Consider the following 22,296-nt stretch of genomic DNA (forward strand, 5'->3'; position numbering starts at 1 on the left):
TGTAACGACAAGGAGACAAGGGAAGTAGGACACCTATCATTATTAAACATTATCCATTTTTAGATAATTCAGTAAGTCATAGCTGTAAAGACTGAGAAGAAATGATTCAATCAAGCTGCCTACATGAACAGAAACGGTATCTATGCAAAGATAAATGATTATAAATAATACTTTCTGGTTTGATCTATACTGATGTTGAACAGATTCACAAAAAAACAAAACATTTTTTTTGTTCTTTTATTTTGACACAAGTAATGAGCATGTGCAGTGTGGAAGATATTTATCTGTTTGTGCGTGTGTGAGATGTGGACTACTAATGTAGCCGAGGTTCGAGTCAACAAAGCACAACAGAAAAAGGACAAAGAAGACAAAGAAGAAAAAGGGTTTTGAGTTGCGCTAATTTGACAAAAAAAAAACATTGGTCTATGTCATTCAAACTATTTCTTTCACAATATTAATATGACAAAAGATCAATTTCTGATGTTCAAAACACCAGATTGATAAACAGTATATATATGTAAATTGCAGTGGGGAAAAAAAACAACATTGTGGTCATCTGATACAGAAGACGACCTTGGAGTGATGTAACAAGAACGTGAGTAAAGGGAACTCATCTTCCCTTCTCCGATGTCCAACATTTGCTATATGGAACAGTTGTAAAAAGCTAAAGCTCAAATGTAACATTAGCAAAAGTCAATTCAAATTTAACATGGAGCATACTGTTGGCCTTAAGTATACCAATAAATACATAACAAACCATGTATGAAGAAAATAAAATCTTTCACAGGCTAAACTAAAACCAAACACGTGCAGAAACCATGCCGTTGAACATCAGTTAGTTTTATAGCATTTGAGTAATCCTAAAGAGTAATAATAATAAAAATAATACGGCCAGAACAAAAACTGTAAACAAAGAAACATTATTTGTTTTCAGTTAAAAAGAAATCTCTATGTGAACACAGTAATCCTGCAGAACACTCAGACTTACAGTTCAGAAGTTAATTGATAAATAAATAAAACCAGCACAAACGTTCTTAGCTGTAATTTCACATTAACGTTGCTCTTCATGTATCTGACAATTTGTGTGAAGCTCAGCATTCAGCTATGACAGGTTTTTATGTAAAGACCGTCTACACACATCTCTGAGGCAGCGGAGCCGACGATGCGGCTGGAAGGCACCGTCGATGGAAACAAAGCCCACCAAGTCGGACTTTGCTCCTGAATGTCAGAAACAGAGCCGTCGACATAAACACTGAGGTGGACTCTTAGTGGTGGGACAGAACATTCCTCCTCCTTTGATATCTACAGTGTTGGTTTAGGGTTCGACACACTGACGTCCGTCCCACTATTACGAGGAAACGTTGGCGTGGTGGCAGCAGCGGTGGGAGGAGGCAAAAGAGTCTGTGTCGTTGGAAGACAAAGATGTTGAACATACCTCCTCTCACCAACACTCACACACACCGAGAGCTCAGAGCTCGTCGTGGTTCCTGGTGAGGTCCTCTCCGTAGTTGGTGGCCTGACTTCCGACGAACATGTTCCAGTTCTCCAGAATCTCTTCTTTGGTCAGCTTTTGATCCTGAGGAGAAGAAGGAGAGGATAACGGGAATTACAAGATCAGTAATACTTAATGCACTGAAATATTTTGGCAATCTCAGACCACGCCTCCAAATACAGCAATAGAAGCCGAAATAATGGGATATTCAATTTAATCATTGTCATTATCGTTATTGTGGTCCTTTGCCATCACTTCATATACATAAGATGAAAAGGAAGCAGGACTTGGACATGCTGATGAAGCTCAGTCAAATTGTACCTTGTCCTGGTCCGACTCATAAACCAGGTGTCGGGCCTCGGCCTGGGCATGGTCGTAGTCTTGGGGCATAATCCAGTGGCGGATCTCGTCCTGGTCCATTTTGCCATCTTTGTTCAAGTCTCGGAAATCAGAGAACTGCTCCCTCTCGGTCTTGACCCAGTCTGGCTCCGGACCCCCGTCCTCATGAGCGAACATGTCGGCTGAAACAACAAGAGGGCCGCGACGTTTGCACAGGAGTCCAGACAAATGAGACCAAATTTACACATTAAATACACTTCTTTGATTAATCCCTGCTTACATGGGAACCACATATGTCAGTTGCAAGCTTAACAAAACCTGGTTGGAATCGCAACATGACAAAAAAAGCGAAGGGGTTGGAATTCTACGGTGCACTGGTGTATATTAATCATTATTAATTAATTGGTTTTATTGCATTGGACAGCACATTGCTGAGCTTGTATATGTCTTTAGTGATGCTGTAGTTATTTCTATTACTGGGTTTTTGTTTGCTTATTTCAAATGAATTTGATTCACTTCTTATTAATGCTTGAACTCACCGATATACTCGTCCTCGTCCACGTGTCCGTCGCCGTTCCTATCAATGTCCTCGAGGGTTTCCTGCAACGAGTTAACTGTGTCATTACAGGGAGACACACGGCCAACAATAGTTGAAACTTTCACTTTGAGTAATAAAAGACAAACACGTCGCCCCCAGGCAGGATGAGGGTCAACTAACAGCTGGTCGGGCAGACTGACGCTACAATCACAGGATTGCCAGCTGATGAGTGCTGACCCTTCCACATTCAAAAGTGATATGCACTTGTCCTTAGCAAATAAACTCTAAAGCCTTGCTAGATAATTTTCTCTTTCACATCCTGGAATTGACAGAGTGTGAATTTGACTAAACGGTCTCTTCGAGGTCTGCCGTGTGAGCGGAGCATTAGTTAACAACCACACACTTGCATGTTTAGTAACTGCCATGCATGTGAGAGTATCACACGCACGCAGCGTTAGAGATTCAAATCACTGTGTACATCCTCAGGTGAGACGCCCTCTGTGAACCCTGCTGAATGATTAATGGCCATGTAGCTTCTGCAGTCTAATAATAAATAAGTTATAGAGAGTAATCAGAGCATCCATCCATTCTCTATGCCGACTTAACCTGTGAAAGGTTGCGTGTAAACAAGAAGAGAAGTGCATTAAAAACGTAGAACCAATCGACCACTATAGACCGCTGTGAACACTGACAGTGGGAGAGATGTTCTGTGCTTTTCATGAGCATGGGAGAGATGCATCACAATCACGGTCGTCCATTCAAGGATCAATATATCAAGTTCAGCCAGTCGACATTCCTGTCATAAAGCTGCTTTCAGAAATGCACTGATGTCTGGACAATGTCCGGAACTTTCCTGGGGGGCTGTAAGTGAGAACGCGAATGTCCGCAGATTATCTGTAACTTTTCCTGCCAAGGCCCCTGCTAAAAATAACAGTATACGTCCAAGTGAGACGATTATGAGAATACAGCAGGAAAATCTCCAGAAGATTCACGGCGACTGAGCAGGCGCTCTACCCAGGCGCCACCCCTCGTCTGAATGTTCTGGAAATCTTCCGGCTGGTGTGAATGTGTCCTCATCAATACATAGTTGTGCGAAAGATCTGCGTCATAAAGACAGAAATCTAACCTTCTTCCTACAGATCTCTAGCCAGATTTACCACTATCAGCGGAGACGCCACGGGCGAAACTGTTCCTCGGTAACATTGGGTGCCATCGTAAAAATGATCAATTAATAATTAACTCTGTCAAATGGGTAGTACAACTTTTATGAACACAGCAGCATAGTGCATCACTCCTAAGATTTGCCACACAACTGTTCCACGGAGCTAAATTTATATTTAAAGACGGCGTCTTAAATAGGACAGTCAGTCCATCCCCCTGGACCTGTTCCAAAAAAAATACAGAAACTCAATAATTTCCAGGCCGAGTTAAAATTTAATTTGGGAGTCGTCCAAACGTGGCACATCCGAGAGGCCCAGCAGATTAAATACACGCGGCAGAAACTCAGATTTGCTGGTGTAAGGAAAGTATATTTCTTAGAGAGCAAGCAATTTACAAAACTTTAACTTGATGGGATTTTTTTTCTCTGTGTAAGTCTTAGTCTAATACTTGTCTTAGACAACAAACTACCCCGCCCCTTTCTAATTACAGTTAATCATATGGTGGGCACAGAGGGCTTACCAGAACTACAATATCCCTCATGTGTTCAAATTCCTCAGGGTGGAGAAAGGAGGTGAACTCCTCTCTGTCTGCTGCCAGGTCGCCGTTCAGATCAGCAGTTTGAAATCTCCTCTCGTCTCGAGGAAGCATCTTTTTGAAGCTGAACTGATCTCTGGCCTCCTCAAACTCCTCCGGGTTCGCTAAGAGAGGGCGAAATCAAGGTAACCAGGTTACCGTACCGTTTAATGTACAACACGCCTGTAAACAGCCGTGTTGTACATTAAAAACCGGGGACATGGAGTGCTTGATAAAAGGGAATTCTTACAGAGGTAGTATCCATATGTGGCTTGCTTGTACTCATCCCATGAAATCTTGTTGTCTTTGTCCAGGTCGTAGTCCGTCCACACCTTTGCCACGTTCTCATACACGTAGCGCTTCTGCACGCGTTTGATCCACGCGTTGAGCTCGGCCGTGGTGATGTAGCCATCGGCATCGCCGTCTATCCGGTCCACGATTTTACTGCGAGACGAGGGAAGAAAGGAAGCCGCTGTAAGGAGACATTCTTTGTGCTGTCTCACATTTAACCCACTGGTGACATGTCCCACAATACACTGGTCCACTGTGGTCACAGGCCAGCAGAATAGGATAATAACCAAATATATATGTATATAAATAAATATGTGTGTGGTAGTGCCATTTATACTACAAGGGATGTGGCTTCAATTAGACTCTGGTAGGAGGAGCGGGCAAACCCATTTTTTAGTAAAAAAAGAGGTGCAGTGTAGCTGTGGTGTATTCTTAGAGCTGGGCTGCCACGTTGAGATGTTGCAGAGACCCTCCCACTCCCAGCACCACAGGAAGAGTTTTTCTTTGAGGGGGGAAGCCCAGTTAGCCAACGCGTGTTACATGGTGCCAGCTTGTCATCCAAAGAAAAAAATGAAACAAGGAACAGCAGCACAGAGTCTGACCCAGGTACACCACAAGAAGCCTGAGACAGAACGAGCACTGTGCGAAGATCGTCTAGTGACACACGACCTCTTCGCCCAGACGTCATCATCACCTACAAACGCTTCTGTTCTGGTGATCCATAATTAAGATTTCGCCAGAGCAATTAGCTCTGGAGGAGTGTGTGTGTGTGTGTGTGTGTGTGTGTGTGTGTGTGCGTGCTGGTGACACGATGATGCAGCCCTGCAGATCTGCTGGCGTGCACATCCCTCCCAGCCACTCCTGGTCGTGTTGTTAAATGTTAATGTTGGCAGTGACACGCGACAGCAGCAGAGGAGTGGGTGTGGGTGATTTACGATAACAACACATGGACACTTTAAACTGTCAGAGAGGTGCCTGCGTTCACTTCCCCACCAAAAAGAAGGTGCGATAATAACAAACAATGCTAATAAAAGGTCCTCACCCGAGTCTGTCCTTGCTCTCCTCGGGGGTGAGCTGGTCGAACGTTTTGGCCTCGTCTTTGCCCAGAAAGGCCTCGTGGTCGTACTGGAAGCTCTTGTTGTCTTCGTGCGCCTGCCTGAACAGCTCCGGGTCGTGGATGACTCTCTCCTTCCGCAGCGTGGGTTTACCGTGCACCGCCGCCGCCGCGCACAGGAGGAGGAGCGCGCGCACGGAGCCGAGCCGGTCCATCGGTCCGGGGGTGAACGCTGGCTCTCACCGAGGCCGGGCGGGGAGGAGGGTGTTTTTGTCTCGGCAGGCCGGGGACTCCACGGGGCACAATGTGGCAGCTTCCTCTGCTCGCACCGCTACGCACGCACCAGCCTTTCTGTCTCCAGCAGCGGTGTGTGCGACAGCTGCATCCAAAAAACAGCCAAACGTGACGGAGAGCACCTGGTCCAGCAGACAAGTCCACGTATGAGTCTTCACTCCCAGCGATTTTTTTTTGGGAGGGTGGGCGAGACGGAGAAATCCTGTCCCCGTTTCCTGCAGGAAGCGATGCAACCAAACCGGGATTTCCGGCCGCCTTACGCACAGCCAATCACAGGGTCCGTTGCCGGCAGCGCCCCGCCCCTTCCGCTGACAGACTCCCCTGCCATTGGTCCGCGGCACATCGGTAATACGAGCGGGAAATCGGGCGCCACGTTGCAAGCTGACGCGCTGTGGAGTCGGCGTGGAAAGCAGCCACGATTCAAAACAACGAGAGAATGTACAAACTCTACAACTCGCACAGCTGCTTCAGTGTCACGACCATGTCGGTTCCCTCTCGCACATCCGCCATGACGCCGTGGCGGTGTGTACATGTGTGGATCGTACAGGTATGTTGTGTATATAACTTGGGTTCGAGCCCCCACTGTGTCACCAACACATCTTCAACCCTGCAATTGTTTGTAATCTCACAAAGTGTTGAAAACTGGGACCAGGAAACCCTTCAAATACCCTCAACAGTGAGGCCTGTGAGAAGCTTCATATACAGAAATGTTTGTGAATGTTTTGTGGGCAGAATGAAGTGAAGACTGAGCACATACGGTAGTTATTATGTTAATAATATACTACAGTACAGTAGCATGTTCTAACTTGGAATCCAGGCACGATAGAAGAAAGGATAATGTTTGGTTGCTGAACAGAAACTGTTTCATCAGTCCACTGTGTGAGAATGAATATCTGTGATACTTAATGATATCTGCTTCATCTTTGCCTTTTGATTTTGTTAGGTGGTTTCACACAAGTTGTTAACTATTTTTAGTTTATAAGGAATGTTGGGAAGTTATTTGGAGGGAGAGAGGAGGGGTGTGTACTTTTTATTTTTTGCCAAAGAGAGTAATATATTATTTTAAGGGGAGCACAGGAATGTGTTTATCTATTTCTTATCCTGGTCTGCATTTATATTTTATTTAAAAATTCCATTTGTGAAATTATTGTTGAACTTAATAAATATGTTTGTGTGTTTGTTTGCGCTCCTGAGACTGTCTGCTCTGGAGCCAGGACAATGAATTTATGTTTTGGTGTTAAAAATAAAATGTTACTTTGAAAAAATAAAACTAAAAAGCAACCTTTATCTGAAAAAGTAAACATTGACATCGAAACACTTGTAGTGAGAGGATTATTTGTATTAGCACTGAAAAAAGGTTCCACCTACAAATCAAACACAGACCTAAAAAAAAAAACAATGAGTCAATGTGACTTTTTTTTTCTTCTTTTCAGTGACAGTGGATTTCAGTTTCATCCGTACGACATCCACACAGGAACGACCCCTGTCCAGATGAATGTTCTAGCTGCGTATCAGAAGTAATCTCCTAACACAGCTAACACACCTGAAAATGCATATCATGTGACCATTCATGTACACTGGGCATGTGCATGACAGAGTAAACAGGAAGTAGACTGCCTACCTTGCAGTTGATTTCTTAAGACAAACAGAGAGAAACAGCAATTGTTTTTTTTCTCGGACCAATGACGAGGTGGAACTGTTACTGACAATACGTGTTTACAATGTTTTGCATTCACTGCTGCTAGTCCAGACTACAACGCTCCCCGTATGTATTGTCCTTTATGATTTCAGAGCACAAATACTTCAAAAGCAGAGATGTGTCGACTTGTCTTCGTAAGAGTCTGGCTTAGTGTGTTTACCCCTGAGACATTGCAACAACAGCCACTTGAGAGCAGCATTTCCAAAATTCTGTTTTAGACACTCAAAAACTCTGAGGGCAGGCGTCCACTTAACAGTATGCCATTTAAAACTAAATGGTACAGTATTGTGAAAGTAGCCTCAGATCCCTGTCACTGTTTTGGCCGAGAGGGGAGGGTGTGATCTCAAATGAAATCTGCAACTGTCGCCCCCCCACTCTGAACCCTGTGGCATGACGGCACCTGCATCAGCCACTTCTAGGAGCTCACCTGGATCTATACCAAACCACAGCCTGTTCCTCTCTTTTGTTTTTTTCACATAGAGCTGGACAGGGTTGATGGACTTTTAACTAGTAGCTTAATGTTCTGTTGATATCCTATAGTTTGTGGTAAATTAAAACTTTTCTCCAACATACTAGGATAACTTTAAAAGAATAACAAAACAGAAAAGTCAGTGTGTGTGAAGATGCCTGTGGTTTGTTTAAGTCCTTGCTTGTCGCAACATAATGTTATGAGAAAGACGGAGAGGGTTTGCATTGGGCGGTGGGGGCGATGGTGTGTGTGGGGGGGACTAGAAGAATCACATTACTCAGATGCATCTCAACATGCTGTAATATGGAGGAGCAGACTCCGTACCCTGGAAACAACTTGCTGACACTGCCATGCCTAATCCTCCTCTGTGGGTAGGAGAAACGTGTATTTTGCCATTCATCATTAGCATAATAAGCCAGCACATGGCACTTTGCTGTTTTGCATAAATAGTACACCCCGGTTTATGATTATAAAGCGACCCTCGGGCTAACTAGCCTCTTTATTCAATTAATGAATAGTTAATATATTTAAATTAGTCCTGCCTGGTCAGTTTGAATCAGTGTGTCGAGCAGACATAAAGAAATGTGTTTTTTCCAGAGAAATACATTTATAAAATTTTGTCCCTATAAAATTTTTAATCAGTGTAAACTTTATAAAATGTGGATTGTATTAAAACATAAATCACTAATTGTTATTGGACATTAATCTCGAAACCTCGAACTGCTAGTAGAAATTTTATTTTCAGGAAATAATAATATACATTTTTATACTTAAGATGATTTGCTGATCTCACCAGGACTAAGATTTTGACTATTTTACAGTGTCAACACGGCGCCGTGTCTGTGGTACAGTCTGCATGAACTGAGGGTTACTGCGAAGTTATGGGATTAATCTTAAACAATGGTGCCATGGCTGAACGAGTGCGGGCATTAACGTGAGGGCAGCTACAGGGGTGTTCAGCTAACCATGAGATTGCACACACTGCAGAAGGCATTTGGTTAATGTAATTAAGAAAACCCTATGGTGGGAGACACAGAACATTAGTGTCCATGACATATACACTTCTGTGGCCTCTTCCTGCCCCACACTGTATTTATGTTATTGACTTGTTTTTTTCTGTTTAAGCATAAACAATTAATTTGAGCATGTCAATATTCAAGTGCATATAATCAAGTGAGACCATACGCTGATAATTTGAAAAATACATCTGACAGTCACCAAAAAGTGCAATGAAGTATGTGTTATTTCCTACAATTTTTAAATATTGGTAACAAAACAAAAAAAAAATAAGCTTTTGAACAACTGTGCCCGTTTTTTGGGTGAAGATAAAGATAAAGCCACAGTCTTGTGGATGTTGCGAAGAGCATCTCTCTGATTCTTGTTTTACTGCTGAGACTGAATTTGTTGTTGCTCAGGCATCTGACCAAATGAAACTGTGGTCTGCTCTGTCACTAAGCTGCAGGTCAGGGGTTAGTGGGGGGATCATCTTCAGGCTCCTCCCACTGAAACTTTGAGCCCCAAAGAAAAGAGGGAAAAAAAATATTTTAAGTTTACACAATGATTGATGATCGGTCAGAGACACAAAAATGTAAGTATTGTGCCAAAACCAGGATTACAATGAAAGAAGTTTCATCTGTTCTGAAATGTGCTCTGTGAGAATTCTGAATTTACTGAATGAATATTGAATGCAAGCTGAGCTGCAACAATCAATCGTTTAATCGAATAATAGATCAATGGGAAATAATTGGCAGATAATTTGCTTCAAAATTGTAGTTGTTTTTCAACCAAATGTTTAGTTCCAGCGTCTCAAATGTGATAATTTGATTCTTTTATTTATCATATATACTATGTTGAATATCTTTTGGTTTTGCACTGTTGCTTTAATAAACCAACATTATTACAACATTTGTTGAGTTAATGGTAAAGTGTAACATGTATTTTCTGTCAATTTATAGATAAATTGGGTGAATAACTGTAAATTTCCTAAGATGTATTTTTATATACTTACAGGTTAAAACGTCCCTTAAATAGTTTGTTGATTGATGAGGACAGCAGACCCACTCTCTCTCATCTGTCTGTATGAGAGACAGGTCAGGACATTAACTCTTATTGTGACCTTCAGAGCTACCATTGAATTATTTCTGAATTTACTGCTCCTCTTTATTATCTTCACTGTATTTCCCACAAATTGACTTGCTCCCATTTTGCTTTTTCTTGTGTTTTAACAAGGATTTTGGGGGTTCTTGGGATTCCCTTGTGCGTTTTTCCCCCTAATTAATATGAATTTTATGTCACCTTCTCTACAACAGCTCTCCATAAGGTTTTGATTTGACGGAACAATAACCGGGAATATAGACTCTCTCATCACACAATTACTCCCCGCAATTTCCCTCTCCCCTGTGAATTTTCATAGTTATAATAACTCACCGGCCCTACTATTCTGGATAGATTAATAAACTTCTCATTGCTGCCACATAGGAGAAAAGAAACCTTTGCTCTGTTTAATGACAACTGTAAAGTGGAGGCAATCATGGGATGCCTCCCATGACATTTCCCCGTTCCTGTCCGCTCCACTTATCTTAGACAAATGGCCGCGCCAGGCCACTATCGAGATGAAGCGTTTTCCCCGAGTCATTACGTCTGTCACCGGGGCCATTTCCATATTGAAAAATCTGAAACAATAAACGACGCCTGAGCCTTTAATAACTGTGAAGGAATCATATTTGGAAAATTGCATTGAAGCAATAACCTTTTCTCCCTGTAATTAGATGACAGAGAGGTCCTGGTTTTAATTAAGTCAGCAATTTATAGTCGCACAGCCATACCTCAGCGTGCTGATTAGTATAGGAGGGATCACAGAACAGTGTTGCCTCAATTTGAGCAGATTTGATCTAGTAATTACTGTGTTATATGGCAAAAGGCCGCAGCAAGTCTCAGACTCAAGACTTTGTTGATGCGGTGCTCCGTGAAGCATGGCCCTTCCCATCGTTACTCGAGCTGCAAATATGTGGCGAGCAAGTGTCTGTCTGAGTAGGTCTTCAAAGGGGGTCATCAACAGAGGACATAATGTTTGAGGAGGCATATTAAGGTGGAATTGTGAATGTGAGGCCATTTTTTTGTCTCTGTGTGTGAGTGTGTGTGTGTGTGTTTGTGTGTGTTTGTGTGTGTTCGAGGGGATTTGTTTGGGCACAGCATCGTTTTATGCCACAGCTTAATTGATCCACTTGGTCACTGTTAAACGTTAACATTTTCACGAGGGGGCAGAACAGTTAAGGATGCTGTTTTAGTGCAGTGTTAATAAACATGGCAATTCACTTCCGATTTATGTCCTGACAGGTCGTAATGAAAACCATGAAAAGAAGATTAGCTGGCGCTGTTAGAATAGACCGTCTGGGGACCGTCATCATGACACTGTGGGGACCAGCGCTTGCTGTGTGAGCTGGCACCCTCTGGCTTCCTGGAGCCGTCCACATGATTGACATTAATGGTGCAGTTTTAGGGGGGAAAAAACCCGGCAAATTTGTGTTTTTCTCTTTCGGGAATATGACATTTATCACATCATACACACATGCATCTATAAGCGATCACAACAATTGCATCGGCAGCCCCCCCCCCTTGACACATCATTAGTGACATCAAACAGATGCTTGTGATCTGTGCCACTAATTTCATTAGCTTCTCGGCTAACCATAGTATTATCTTCATATGTTTTTCTTTATGTCCACTGGGTATTCACTCTGTTCGCGCCTTTAAAAGAGTCACACGGCCATCCTTGGTGGTGAATAAGGCATAGAAAATGTGTGGCAGTAAAGTGAAGGATCTAAATATACATTGACACTCAAAAATAGTGTAGTAGGATTTTAACAAGAAGCTGCTAAAGGGACGAAGGTAGCGACCTTGAACCGTAGCCTCCTTTGGTTGTGTCATGCCAGGGGCCTTTGTTGCATATCACTCCCCACCTCACTTCCCTCACATCTTTTCATTTTTTCTAAATGATCTCTAATCAAAGGCATGAAAATGTCCCAAAACTGTTTTAAAAAGCCAACTTGAACCAGGAAATGAATGCACCTGGTATAATTCAGACGAGCTGTTGATGGAGGCTCTTGCAGGACTCACCCAATCTAAAATGCAAATCCCAGAGGCCTAATGGGGAAATGGGGTTAATTAATCCTAGAGGACATCTCAGATTGAAAAGAGGGGCCCCTCAACCCCCCCAGATCTTCCCTCCATAAAGGTCATGCTTCACAATAAGAGAACAACGCATGTGTTTCCCCTCTGAGGACTCCTCATCCGCTCCCTCGAAACATCTAATTTGATCCCCTTCCTTAAATCAGCACAACTACATTGCCTGAGAACTAACCCTGGAACACACTGGAACATGAAGTGCTCTAAATGTCGGCCCCGGGCTCTGAATCATCCATAGATCTGTGACAAAGTTCCCTCAGAGGCGATGGCGTCTGGTGCTAAATGTCCGCCACTGGCTAAACATCAGTTTGTGTGCTGCTCGCTCGCTGCTAAAGACTCTGTCTCTAGGCCTTGGGTGCGTGACTGTGGCCTGTGATTTATGGGTCATCATTTGGGTGATGTTTTCCTCTGGTCCGACGTTCTAGTCAGTTGGCATTACAATGCTTTCTTTACACCTTCCCAGCATTGGGAAGCATTGGGCATGTGTGAGCGCGCTTGTGCCACAAATACCGTCTCCAGGCTTTGTGCTGTTGCTGCAGGGTTATTCTGTGCAGGACTCTTTCATAGTGCTTCCACAAAGACCTAGAACTGTGCGATACAAAGAGCAAAGAGGTTTTTCTTTGAAGTCTAATGATCCTCATTCTTCACAGAGCACTGCATCAAATGATCGATGTCAGATATTGAAACAGAGGAAATATATATATATATATATATATATATATATATATATATATATATCAGTATTTTCTCTGTACTACAACTTCTGCTGTTTTTAGGTTATCGGCAACACTCAAAAACATTCTTCACCGACTTGCTCCTCCACTCCTCCACGGTGGAGACGGGATGGTGGAGCAGTTTTTTGGCTGCAGAAGGAGTGTCTCCCTCTGGGCTGCGGCGTGGCTCCTGTCCCCTTCTCTCCCTGCAGCTGGAGCTACCAGAGCCAGATGCTACGTAGCTCCACCACCCTCTGTCCCCCCTGTCTCTCTTCCAGGAGGATGGTGCCCAGAGAGGAGGATGACAAACGCCTCTGCCTCCTCTTACTGACGGATTTGGACGACCTGACTCCAGCCCCGCACTGTTCCAACCGCCAGCACAAGATGTTGACTTAATGGAAGGGGGTTGGCTGTGGATGGGCCCATATGCGTTTGTATTGGGGAAATATGGCAGGGTGGTGTGTCTGTGTATATGTGTGTGTATTCAATGGGGGTGTGTGTGTGTGTGTGTGTGTGTGTGTCTTTTCACCTAGCCCAGACTGCCTACATCCATCATGCCATGGCGCTCTGGCAGAGAGTGGGACTCAGACAGCTTCACTAACACACGGTCAGTTAAATTGCCTGTTAAATTGTCCTGGTCCGCAGCTATCTTAGGTGTAGATAAAAACACTGCACTTAAAGCCTGCACTTAAAGGCAGAAATTGTCAAGTAAATGCCAGCCTCCCTCCATGCATAGAGAGAGAGAGAAGGAGAGAGGGAGAGACAGATCCTCTAAGGGAAACACATTTCCATTACAAGACAAAATACGGGAGCGCACTAACGTGAATCTGTGTCTGCTGTAAATGCCACAGAGTTGTTTCTCAAGCTCATGATGAAGCATGAAACGATGCAGATATTTCGACCGACAGAACAATACAGTATATATTCCGATGTCTGCAAAATTCACGAAATTGTCCAAGAAGCCCCATATATGGGCCACATGAAATCCAGGCCCACCTGATCAATATAGGTTAAATTATTCATGAGCAGCAAAACCTTAATACCCCTTCATCAACCCTCACTGATTAAACAACGGTCTCAATCCAGCACTTCTGACATTTCTTCCCATGCGACCAGATGGAAAATTGAGTCTCATTCTTTAAACATTACTGGGATATTAAGGATAATTGCCTGCATCCCTCTTGTGTACCTGGACCAGAGAGCTTTGGAGAAGTGCCGTCCTGTGACCAGTGATGTGAAGAAAGATGGTTCTGCTCCAGCTCTGGTCAGTGTTCACGAGGTAAAATGCAACACATTGAGGGTAAAATCTGTTGAATAAATTTGTAAACTAAATATATTAGCTTCTATCTGCCTCGCAGTAATGATTTGAAATTGGTAACATGAACATAAGTAACTTTGTTGTACCACAGCTCTGACTGGAACTCTGTGCGACGAACTAACACTTATTTAAGAATAAGGCTTCATACTTTAAAATCTTAAAGTCTTGTTTTGCTGTGGACACGGATTTGGCCTCAAACCTCAAAATGGCGAACCTTTTGTGAGTGTTTTCAAATTCATTTTTAAAGACTAATTGCTTATTTACACTAGTTATATATTAATGCTTTCTTAAATTACTTTGTTATTTCATGGATCATGAAAATTAAAATTCATGTACATAGCTAATGGGTGATAACCTGACACGGAAATGTTGTCACACCTAGGTCTGGTTTTTTTCTCATTTACTTTCAATATAATCGTAACAGATTCATAACTGTAAATAGCAAGACTTTTTATCCTTAAATTTAGATCATAGATAGATAGATATATAGGTACTTTATTATTCCAAAGCTGGGATGTATCAAAATGGTACTTCATTAGAAGCTTGATAAATAAAGAGACTCAGCGATATGAGAGGTAATTTTTATTGACATACCAGGGAACTACATATTCCTACATGCATTATCTGCAATGATGAACAATGTGTGACAATGACTTTAATAACATCAACATGTCAGCAGCCATTAATGTTTACACCATTTTTAACCATAAAATTAAAAATATATTTTTGATTTAATGTTTACACAGACAACACCTGATATGTAATCAAATCAGTTGTGATAGTTCCATTCTCACACCTTGCTCATTTTGATTTATGAGGGGAAAACCATATATTTGACAATAAGATATCCGACTTAAAAGCTGAAGGAAGTTATGAATATAATTCAACCAGAACTAAAGGCATCGCTATAGTGGGCTCAAACAGTCAAAGTTACCATTCAGCAAAAACGTCCATGTGAATACAATTAGTGGCAGGTCACTTTTGTTTACTCAACCCAGCAGCGTGTTTCCACATGGAACTCCTCAACATCACCAGGGTGAGTGTCGTGGGTTGCGTGGTTCGTCGGTAGGGGGCAGAAAAGCTCCACAAGTGGCGAGGACGGAGCTGTGTGTGTGTGTGTGTGTGTGTGTGTGTGTGTGTGTGTGTGTGTGTGTGTGTGTGTGTGTGTGTGTGTGTGTGTGTGTGTGTGTGTGTGTGTGTGTGTGTGTGTGTGTGTGTGTGTGTGTGTGTGTGTGTGTGTGTGATGGTTTTCTAACAGTGGTTATGCTCATAAGAAGTAGGCGAGAGTAAGTAGTACTAGTGTGTGATTCAAGTGAAATCTTAAATTTCAACATAAATCTAAAGAGCTGTCCCGAATAAAAATGTGTATTTGTTTATGTTTATTCAATGTTAAAGTCATCACAGTTGTCAGAGTGGCAGATCAGGAGTTACGCATCACCTTTACAGTGTTTCTACATCATAGGTGTCTATTGACTATACTTTCTGGCGCAGTTAATGTGCCTACGTGCGTAAAGTGGAAAATGGAGTGATGGTTGAGTCCTTCTATTGGAACTTTTTTTTACTAAAAACGGCACAGAAAGATCAAAGTTTGTCAAATTTTTTACTTTTACTTTTTCACCTGTATGAGGCTGCTTCTGTCAGCAGCTTTGGATCTGTACTCGTTTGCGTGGCGAGGTCGAGAAGCCAAAGTGCAGCCTCCTTCGCAGGGCCCTCTCCAGTGGTGGCTGCAGCAGGCAGGGAACTTTGCGGGGGAGGGGGTTTGGCTAAACGTCTGCCCATCTGCTTGCCCATCTGAAACAGGGGCAAACCTCTTAACTTTCACAATAACGCAACTTAAGGAGGAAGTCTCCATAGTGTGTGAGAGCGCTTGCGGTTGTGCGTAAGAGAGAAGTGGGGACTGGCAGAAGCAAGTGTGATGCATATTCATGCACGCATGCCACAGTTTTAATTAATTGTGTATAACGTGGTCCGCGTGATCGGTTTTATGTTACATAGGATTATTAGGAGCCACTGGAGGCACCGGTTATGATATTCCAGGTGCACTTTTACGCACGACAAATAGGCTTCCCCCAAAATACTCCACCAATTCTATTTCATTAGATGTGAATCAGTTGCTTGAACGAAGTCAGTGTCATTCCCTAACTTTAACCTGAAATATTAGGCTACCTGTATTTTACCTTGGATGATTCATGTCATTTTTCTAATTTGTAACTCAACCGGGTTCATGATCTATACCTCCAGTCAGATATATCAGGAGAAACACTTAAGAATCTCCTTTTATCTCATTTTAAATGTAACCTAATATCCAAGCGCGGCTGACCCGAGCCAAATAACATTTAGTAAGTGATACCAACTTTAACGCGCGGCTCGTTTGAGTGTTTGTTGATGATGTCGGGGCCTCGTCCTGCTTATGGACCTTCAGATGTCGGGCAAGTGCGCAGGCATCACGCCAATGCGGGGTGACCTGGGGCTCTCTCCTGAGACAGAACCCAACAGCTGTCCGCAAATCAATACGCGTCAAAGAAATATGAAAACAAACTCCCAGATCGCGACTCCCTCCAGTTTAATGGGGATGTTCCTCTCATCTCAAATGAGCGGTTAAATACTGCGTTGTACAGTGGGAATTATGAACTCGTCTAACCTGCATGTACTTTTACACTATTACAGAGTTTACTTATATAAATATGTGGTTGAGACCTGGTTCAGAAAAAATGTTTCGTGTATAGCTGACTCTGTCAGCAGTCGCCAAACACAATATATCCTTGATTATTTACTGAATATTACATCTATGCATAAACTATACTGCGCGCGTCTGCTTTTGTGAGCTTCCCCCTTTTTTGTGCACTAACGCAGGAGGAGGGTTGCATCTGTTAGGGTCTAATGTTAGTCTTAATTACTGGCCTTCATGTTCTCCATGGCCCTCAACCGTCTTTAATTAAAACCTTGATTAGGGGGGAGGAGGTCTCGGGCAAGACTATAACCAGATGGGTTTCCAGCAATAATAATAAAGACTTTATCCGCCGCCGCCGCCGCTGCCTGTGTGCCATAAAGCGCGGAGCTCGCTGCCCGTCCATATCAAAGCACAGCGTGCAGAATGAGGCTGTTAATTACGCCGGTAATTACTTGTCTAATTACGGTTCGCTTGTGATTAGATTTAGAAACGTTTCGAGGTCCATACAGGGGCTTTCTGTAGCCAGTATACAGGCTTAACACTGTATAGGCTGACGTGTAGTGTGTATCCACAGCGGGGTGCTGCCGAATAACCAGCCTTGTGGAGGATGGAGTGAATGAGATCAATAGTGAAGCACTGACCCGGAAATCATCTTTATTTCTCTCGGAGAGGTCCTCAATAATCTATATGTTCAAGGTACAACAAAGTGTCTCCAGAATAAGTGGCAAACATGTTGTCAAACACCAACTTCGCTGCTTTCCTTTCCCCGTCTATCGCCCCCCCCCCCCAACCCCTTCCTCCAGACTTGACCAAGGCTTTAGTGAGCCTCCTTAAAGGCAGCGAAGAGGTCAGCTTGTGTCACATTGTGACGACGAGCTTCTCCGTGGTCTCTGAGATCCACATCTAACTCACAGTTTCGGTGTTAAAAGGGATATTTGTAGGGAGGAGAGGGGAAAAAAACCACAAACCAAAAAAAAAAAAAAGCCAAATCAATAACGCATCCTGACAGATTCTGCAGAATGGCATATTAGCGATTTCAGAATCCTCACATTATGAATATTTCTTGCCAGTGGTCTGAAAGTCATTATGTGTGCGCACATGGCCGCCGCTTTAATATTCAAGACAGAGAAACTTGCAAATAACAATCAGTTCAATTATCCTCAAAATATTTACTGCAGGATAGGATTTGTCATCCAGACACAGAAGCAGGAGGGAGCGGGGAGGAAGGAGTGACTTCTCGCTGCACCATGTGCGCGTCCATTTTCCAGACGGTTTGTCGTCATTATTGCCTGATTTAGTGTGTGTTGTTTTACATCGCCCGGTTATCTGTGTGACTTCCCGTATGCAGCGTTGTGCCGCTGCGTCCATTGATACGTGTCACACAGGTCCGCGCCGCGCTCGCAGCCACAGGCTTGTGTGCGGAAGGTCCCACTGGCCTGCGCGTCTTGCTGGCAACACATGCATATTTATTCGGGCATTGTTTTGTTTTTTTCAGGTTTGTGCTCGAGAATTTCTATCTATCTATCTTTATATCTTTATATATGAGATGCATGCTACAGTGGCCATGTGTGCAGCGGTGTATAATTACCTCTCCTGCTCGGATCAGCTCGCTCTCTCGTCTGCAGCAGGTTCTCCGGCCTCTCTGACCCTGAGCAGGAAGAGAACAAAAAAAAAAGCGAAGTGCCAGAGGCCAGGTGATGGCATTAATGAAATGAGTATGTCTATTTTTAGGCGCACATCCCGCCCCCTCCATCAGCAGAGGAGCGGGAGCAGGGGCCGAATGAGATCTCTGTACGAGTGCCACCTCGTCACCTGTCAGTCGCGCCGCTGCTGTGGAGTCGTGGTTGAGATGAGCCCCCTCCTATACTCAAAGTTATGATTCGTTGCCACTCACCTCTTCGCGATGACGTACAATATGTTGCCATATATATGCATTGTGTTACATGGAGTATATGGCGTGAGAACAAGAGTGTGGCGACAACATTTAGTGCCTTAAAGTTTTGGCCAACTGGTCATCACGCAGTCAAGGGATATCATTTTTTATCGGCTTCTTGTGTCATCGGAGCACGCAGTGTGTTATGTGCTGACTTCACTTATTCTGAGTCAGCTGACGATGCATTGCAGAAATCATCAAGTTACCGGGAAGGTCAACATGGGGCTTCACAGATTGGAGCGTTTGGCCTATAAAAAGTCTCCAATACACTGAGAGGCGCAGTTAAAGAGTCTCAGCGGCTCGGTTTAGTTAGGGCCTATATGCAGCATCAGCTCTGCCCTATGGGGATTATGTATCATGACCATAACCGCGTGCACACCGTGAATTACACAGAAGGATGCACAGTGTTGTCGCTGAACGCGAGGCGCAAAAATCATTAGCATCACGGTCCAAACGCGAGTACAGTGGGGACCCACTCGGGGAAATCCCCTTTTCAGAATATTTGGCAGGTTAAATGACTTATAGTTCATATATAATTATTACAAAATAAATTTCATGGGAGCTATATATCCCTTACAAAGTTAGAAGGGCCAGTTTTAGTGCCACAGTAGTAGTCTGGTGAGCTACTCACTAGCGTCAACACTAATATGAATTATGATAAATGTGTAATGGCTATAAAACAGATTAGCTGACTGACTGAAGTCTACTGATGTTAAAAAAAAAATCTATTTTGCTAATGACAGCTGATTCAATGTGATTCCTATTTTTTTATTTTTTTATTTCTGTTCAGATAAAAAAAATATGTTAAAAAACTTTTGTGACGCTGAAAAAGATCTTCACGTGTTGTGACACGTTGGAGTCAGACCTTCTTTAAATATTTGTTAATTAACTTAAGTGTAATTGAAAGAACTGACACAAAGTCCAGGGTGGAGTTGGTCTAATAACTTCATCATAGGTGTTAGACACCTACGATTTAGACACGACCCTCTTCGGTGGTGCTGAATCCAGGCCAACACCCTTTAGCTGACGCGTAATTTACCGCGCCGTGCGTAATTAACTGCGTCGCCGCCAGAGCACGGTGTGTGTGTGTAAGGCTTTATTTTGAACGGTGCAATACGTTTCCATTAAACGTTATTAAAGCGCAGGGAGTGACGAGCTCTCATTTGTCTTGTCAGTACATCTGACAACCTCGTTAGCTCCCATTTTCCCCTGTCAGCTCACAGCGCGACACGGACACTGACTTCAGCCACTCCTGGCAAGTGAGTGATAAATGCGCCTACTCAGCCCTGCGTAAAATAGCAGCATTATTGTTGCCGGCACGAAGCATCAGAATCAATCATGACCAAGCCTGCGTGGCAGGTGTCAGTCTTCCTTTTTTTTTTTTTTTTTTTTATCCAGTCCACTGTCAATCTCTAATCTAATTTAAAGGGTCATAGATTTAGGGCACAATATCCCCTCGTTTGGAATTTCTCTCTATCGGACTCGGCGGACTGACCATGTGCACCGCCGCCGTCACAGCTCGCATTTAGCGCTGCACTCAGGCCTCACTATCAGATTAGAGGTGTCGCGAATTGGAATTGTTTATGAATATGTGTAGGCAAATGGAGAATCCTGTTATTTAGCGAAAAAAAGAGGGTCGGGGGCGGGGGGGGGGCACTTAATGGCGTGGCATCTTTCCGCTCGCTGCACTTTCAGATGCAATTGTAGATCGAAGTCAGACTTGTCACGTTGAGCCAAAGTGAATTCCTAACATCCAGGACGTGCCTGTCTACTCCGGACAAATTGCATCCAATCACCCCGGGGGAATTCGGCTAATGTCTCGATCCAGGGCCGGGCAGCATGGAGAGAAAACAAATCAAACTCTGCACACAGAGCGTGTAGGGCTTATTAAAACATTTCACACAGGGGGAGAGGGAGAAAGAAAGAAAGAGAGGGAGAAAGGACAGATGAGGAGTGTGTGTGTGTGTGGGGGGGTGATATATTATCTTTGGACACTATCTTAAATTGGAAATATCAGTTGACCAGTGTAAACATCCCTGCTCGCTTCACGCCTGCTGTTTGAGTGGCAGAGTGAACAGGAACAGGCTCGACAAGCCCCCCCCCCCCCCCCCCATGACAGATCAGGTTCCAATTTGACAAACTCTGATCTTTCTGTACCGTTTTTAGACCAATAAAAGATTATTAAGTTTTTTTATGCCTAAAAGCTCAATATGCAAAGAAAAGAACATAACTTATAGGAGCTATTAAAAAGTCGATTGTTATTAGATATTAAATATAGGGCCTTTTTTAAAAAGCTATTTTAAACTTGAAGTTCAGACAAAACTTACCTCCGACCATCTCCATTGCAAATAATCCTAATTTAGATGGATAGAATACCCCCTTTGAACTCCAGCGTCAACTCTGCGCGCAACCCCTCCGCTTTCTGGTTACGTGCTCGGTCCCCTGGACTTTTTTCCCTCTATCTGCTACAGCGGCAGTAAACAATAAGCTCATGAGGCGTAGGCTATGGCAGCAGAATGTTCTGCATGGCTAGAGAGGGGAGGTCGATCATTACACAATTTGGTTTAGATTTGATCAGCGCGCAACAAGAGATTGGCATTTCCCTGGAAATCTCGCCCTGCAGGAGCCACCGCCGGGTTTTTTTTGGGCGGGGGGGGGGGGGGGGTTGTAAGACAAATTCTCCACAGTATAAGTTTTACACATGTTGTCCACACAAGCCTGCATGTATAGACACAACACCGTGTGAGTGGAGATAATGTCAGATGCCTAACTTTTTATGAAAGTGTACGTGGTATGTAAATACATGCATCAGCAGTGAAGTTTGGGTTCCATGTAAATACACGCAGATATTAACTGACATGGGGATTTGAGTTGCTAAATAGTGTCCGTAGAAAATCAGAAACAACTGTCGGTGTGATTTTGTGTGTGTGTGTGTGTGTGTGTGAGTGTGTGTGAATGAGAGGCGGGGGGGCAGCAGCGTGGTGACGGCAGAGGGAAAACCGGCTGGACAGATTTGCGTTTACGCCTGATCTGCTTCTGGAGAGCGCGGCTGTGTGGGGAGGGAAAGGCAGCACCTGGCCCGACCGCTGTAGCCCATCTCGTTTTATTGACAGCCTGATAAGCAGGGACCAAGCCGTGCGGTTTCCAGCGCGGATGTCGAGCACCCTGCTGCGTTGCACAGTATCAAGGCCCCTTAATGGCCGTTCCTCCAAATAATGGCCCGAACACAGCCAGTCGTGACTGGCCCGTACCTGCGCTGCCCCGGTCTCTTCCTGGGAGACAAGCGGCGGCGCGGTTGCCCATTTACTCCCCGTCTTGTTCAAATTGACACAAACCTCGGCGCTTGTGAAATAGGACTCGGGGCTTTTAGCCTACCTGAGTAAAAGGGGAGCTAAAGCCCTGCTGCGAGTTATGGATGACAACTTTATGGGCTGTAGAAATAATATATATAGATATAGATATATATCTATATCTATATATAAACGTTTTTAAGTGCAGGCACAAACAGTGAATCGACTACAAATGGAATTCATGTTCATGACGACATTTGTTATTCCTTGAAACAG

The 22,296-nt window shown here is 43.6% G+C and overlaps 2 protein-coding genes across 7 annotated transcripts in view; one reads left to right on the forward strand and one right to left on the reverse strand.

Annotated features, from left to right (window-relative positions):
* Positions 1-223: 223 nt before the first annotated feature.
* Positions 224-5,942, reverse strand: rcn1 (reticulocalbin 1, EF-hand calcium binding domain). Its single transcript, XM_035627818.2, has 6 exons — positions 5,437-5,942; positions 4,354-4,547; positions 4,050-4,228; positions 2,371-2,431; positions 1,814-2,013; positions 224-1,576 (listed from the first exon to the last, which is right to left on the reverse strand). Exons 1-6 carry the CDS (start codon positions 5,661-5,663, stop codon positions 1,469-1,471), a joined length of 969 nt encoding a protein of 322 aa, XP_035483711.1. The 5' UTR covers positions 5,664-5,942; the 3' UTR covers positions 224-1,468.
* Positions 5,943-5,968: 26 nt separating this feature from the next.
* The window catches only part of pax6b (paired box 6b), a 39,741-nt gene continuing 23,413 nt past the window's right edge, over positions 5,969-22,296 (forward strand). For all 6 annotated transcript variants that reach the window (XM_035627814.2, XM_035627812.2, XM_035627816.2 and 3 more), the window contains exons 1-4: positions 5,969-6,289; positions 7,176-7,259; positions 13,087-13,415; positions 14,007-14,087. The gene's annotated coding sequence lies outside the window, so the exon portion shown is untranslated. The remainder of the gene's footprint in view (positions 6,290-7,175; positions 7,260-13,086; positions 13,416-14,006; positions 14,088-22,296) is intronic.

The sequence above is a fragment of the Scophthalmus maximus genome, chromosome 4, assembly GCF_022379125.1.
Source record: "Scophthalmus maximus strain ysfricsl-2021 chromosome 4, ASM2237912v1, whole genome shotgun sequence".
In the NCBI taxonomy this organism is placed as follows: Eukaryota; Metazoa; Chordata; class Actinopteri; order Pleuronectiformes; family Scophthalmidae; genus Scophthalmus; species Scophthalmus maximus.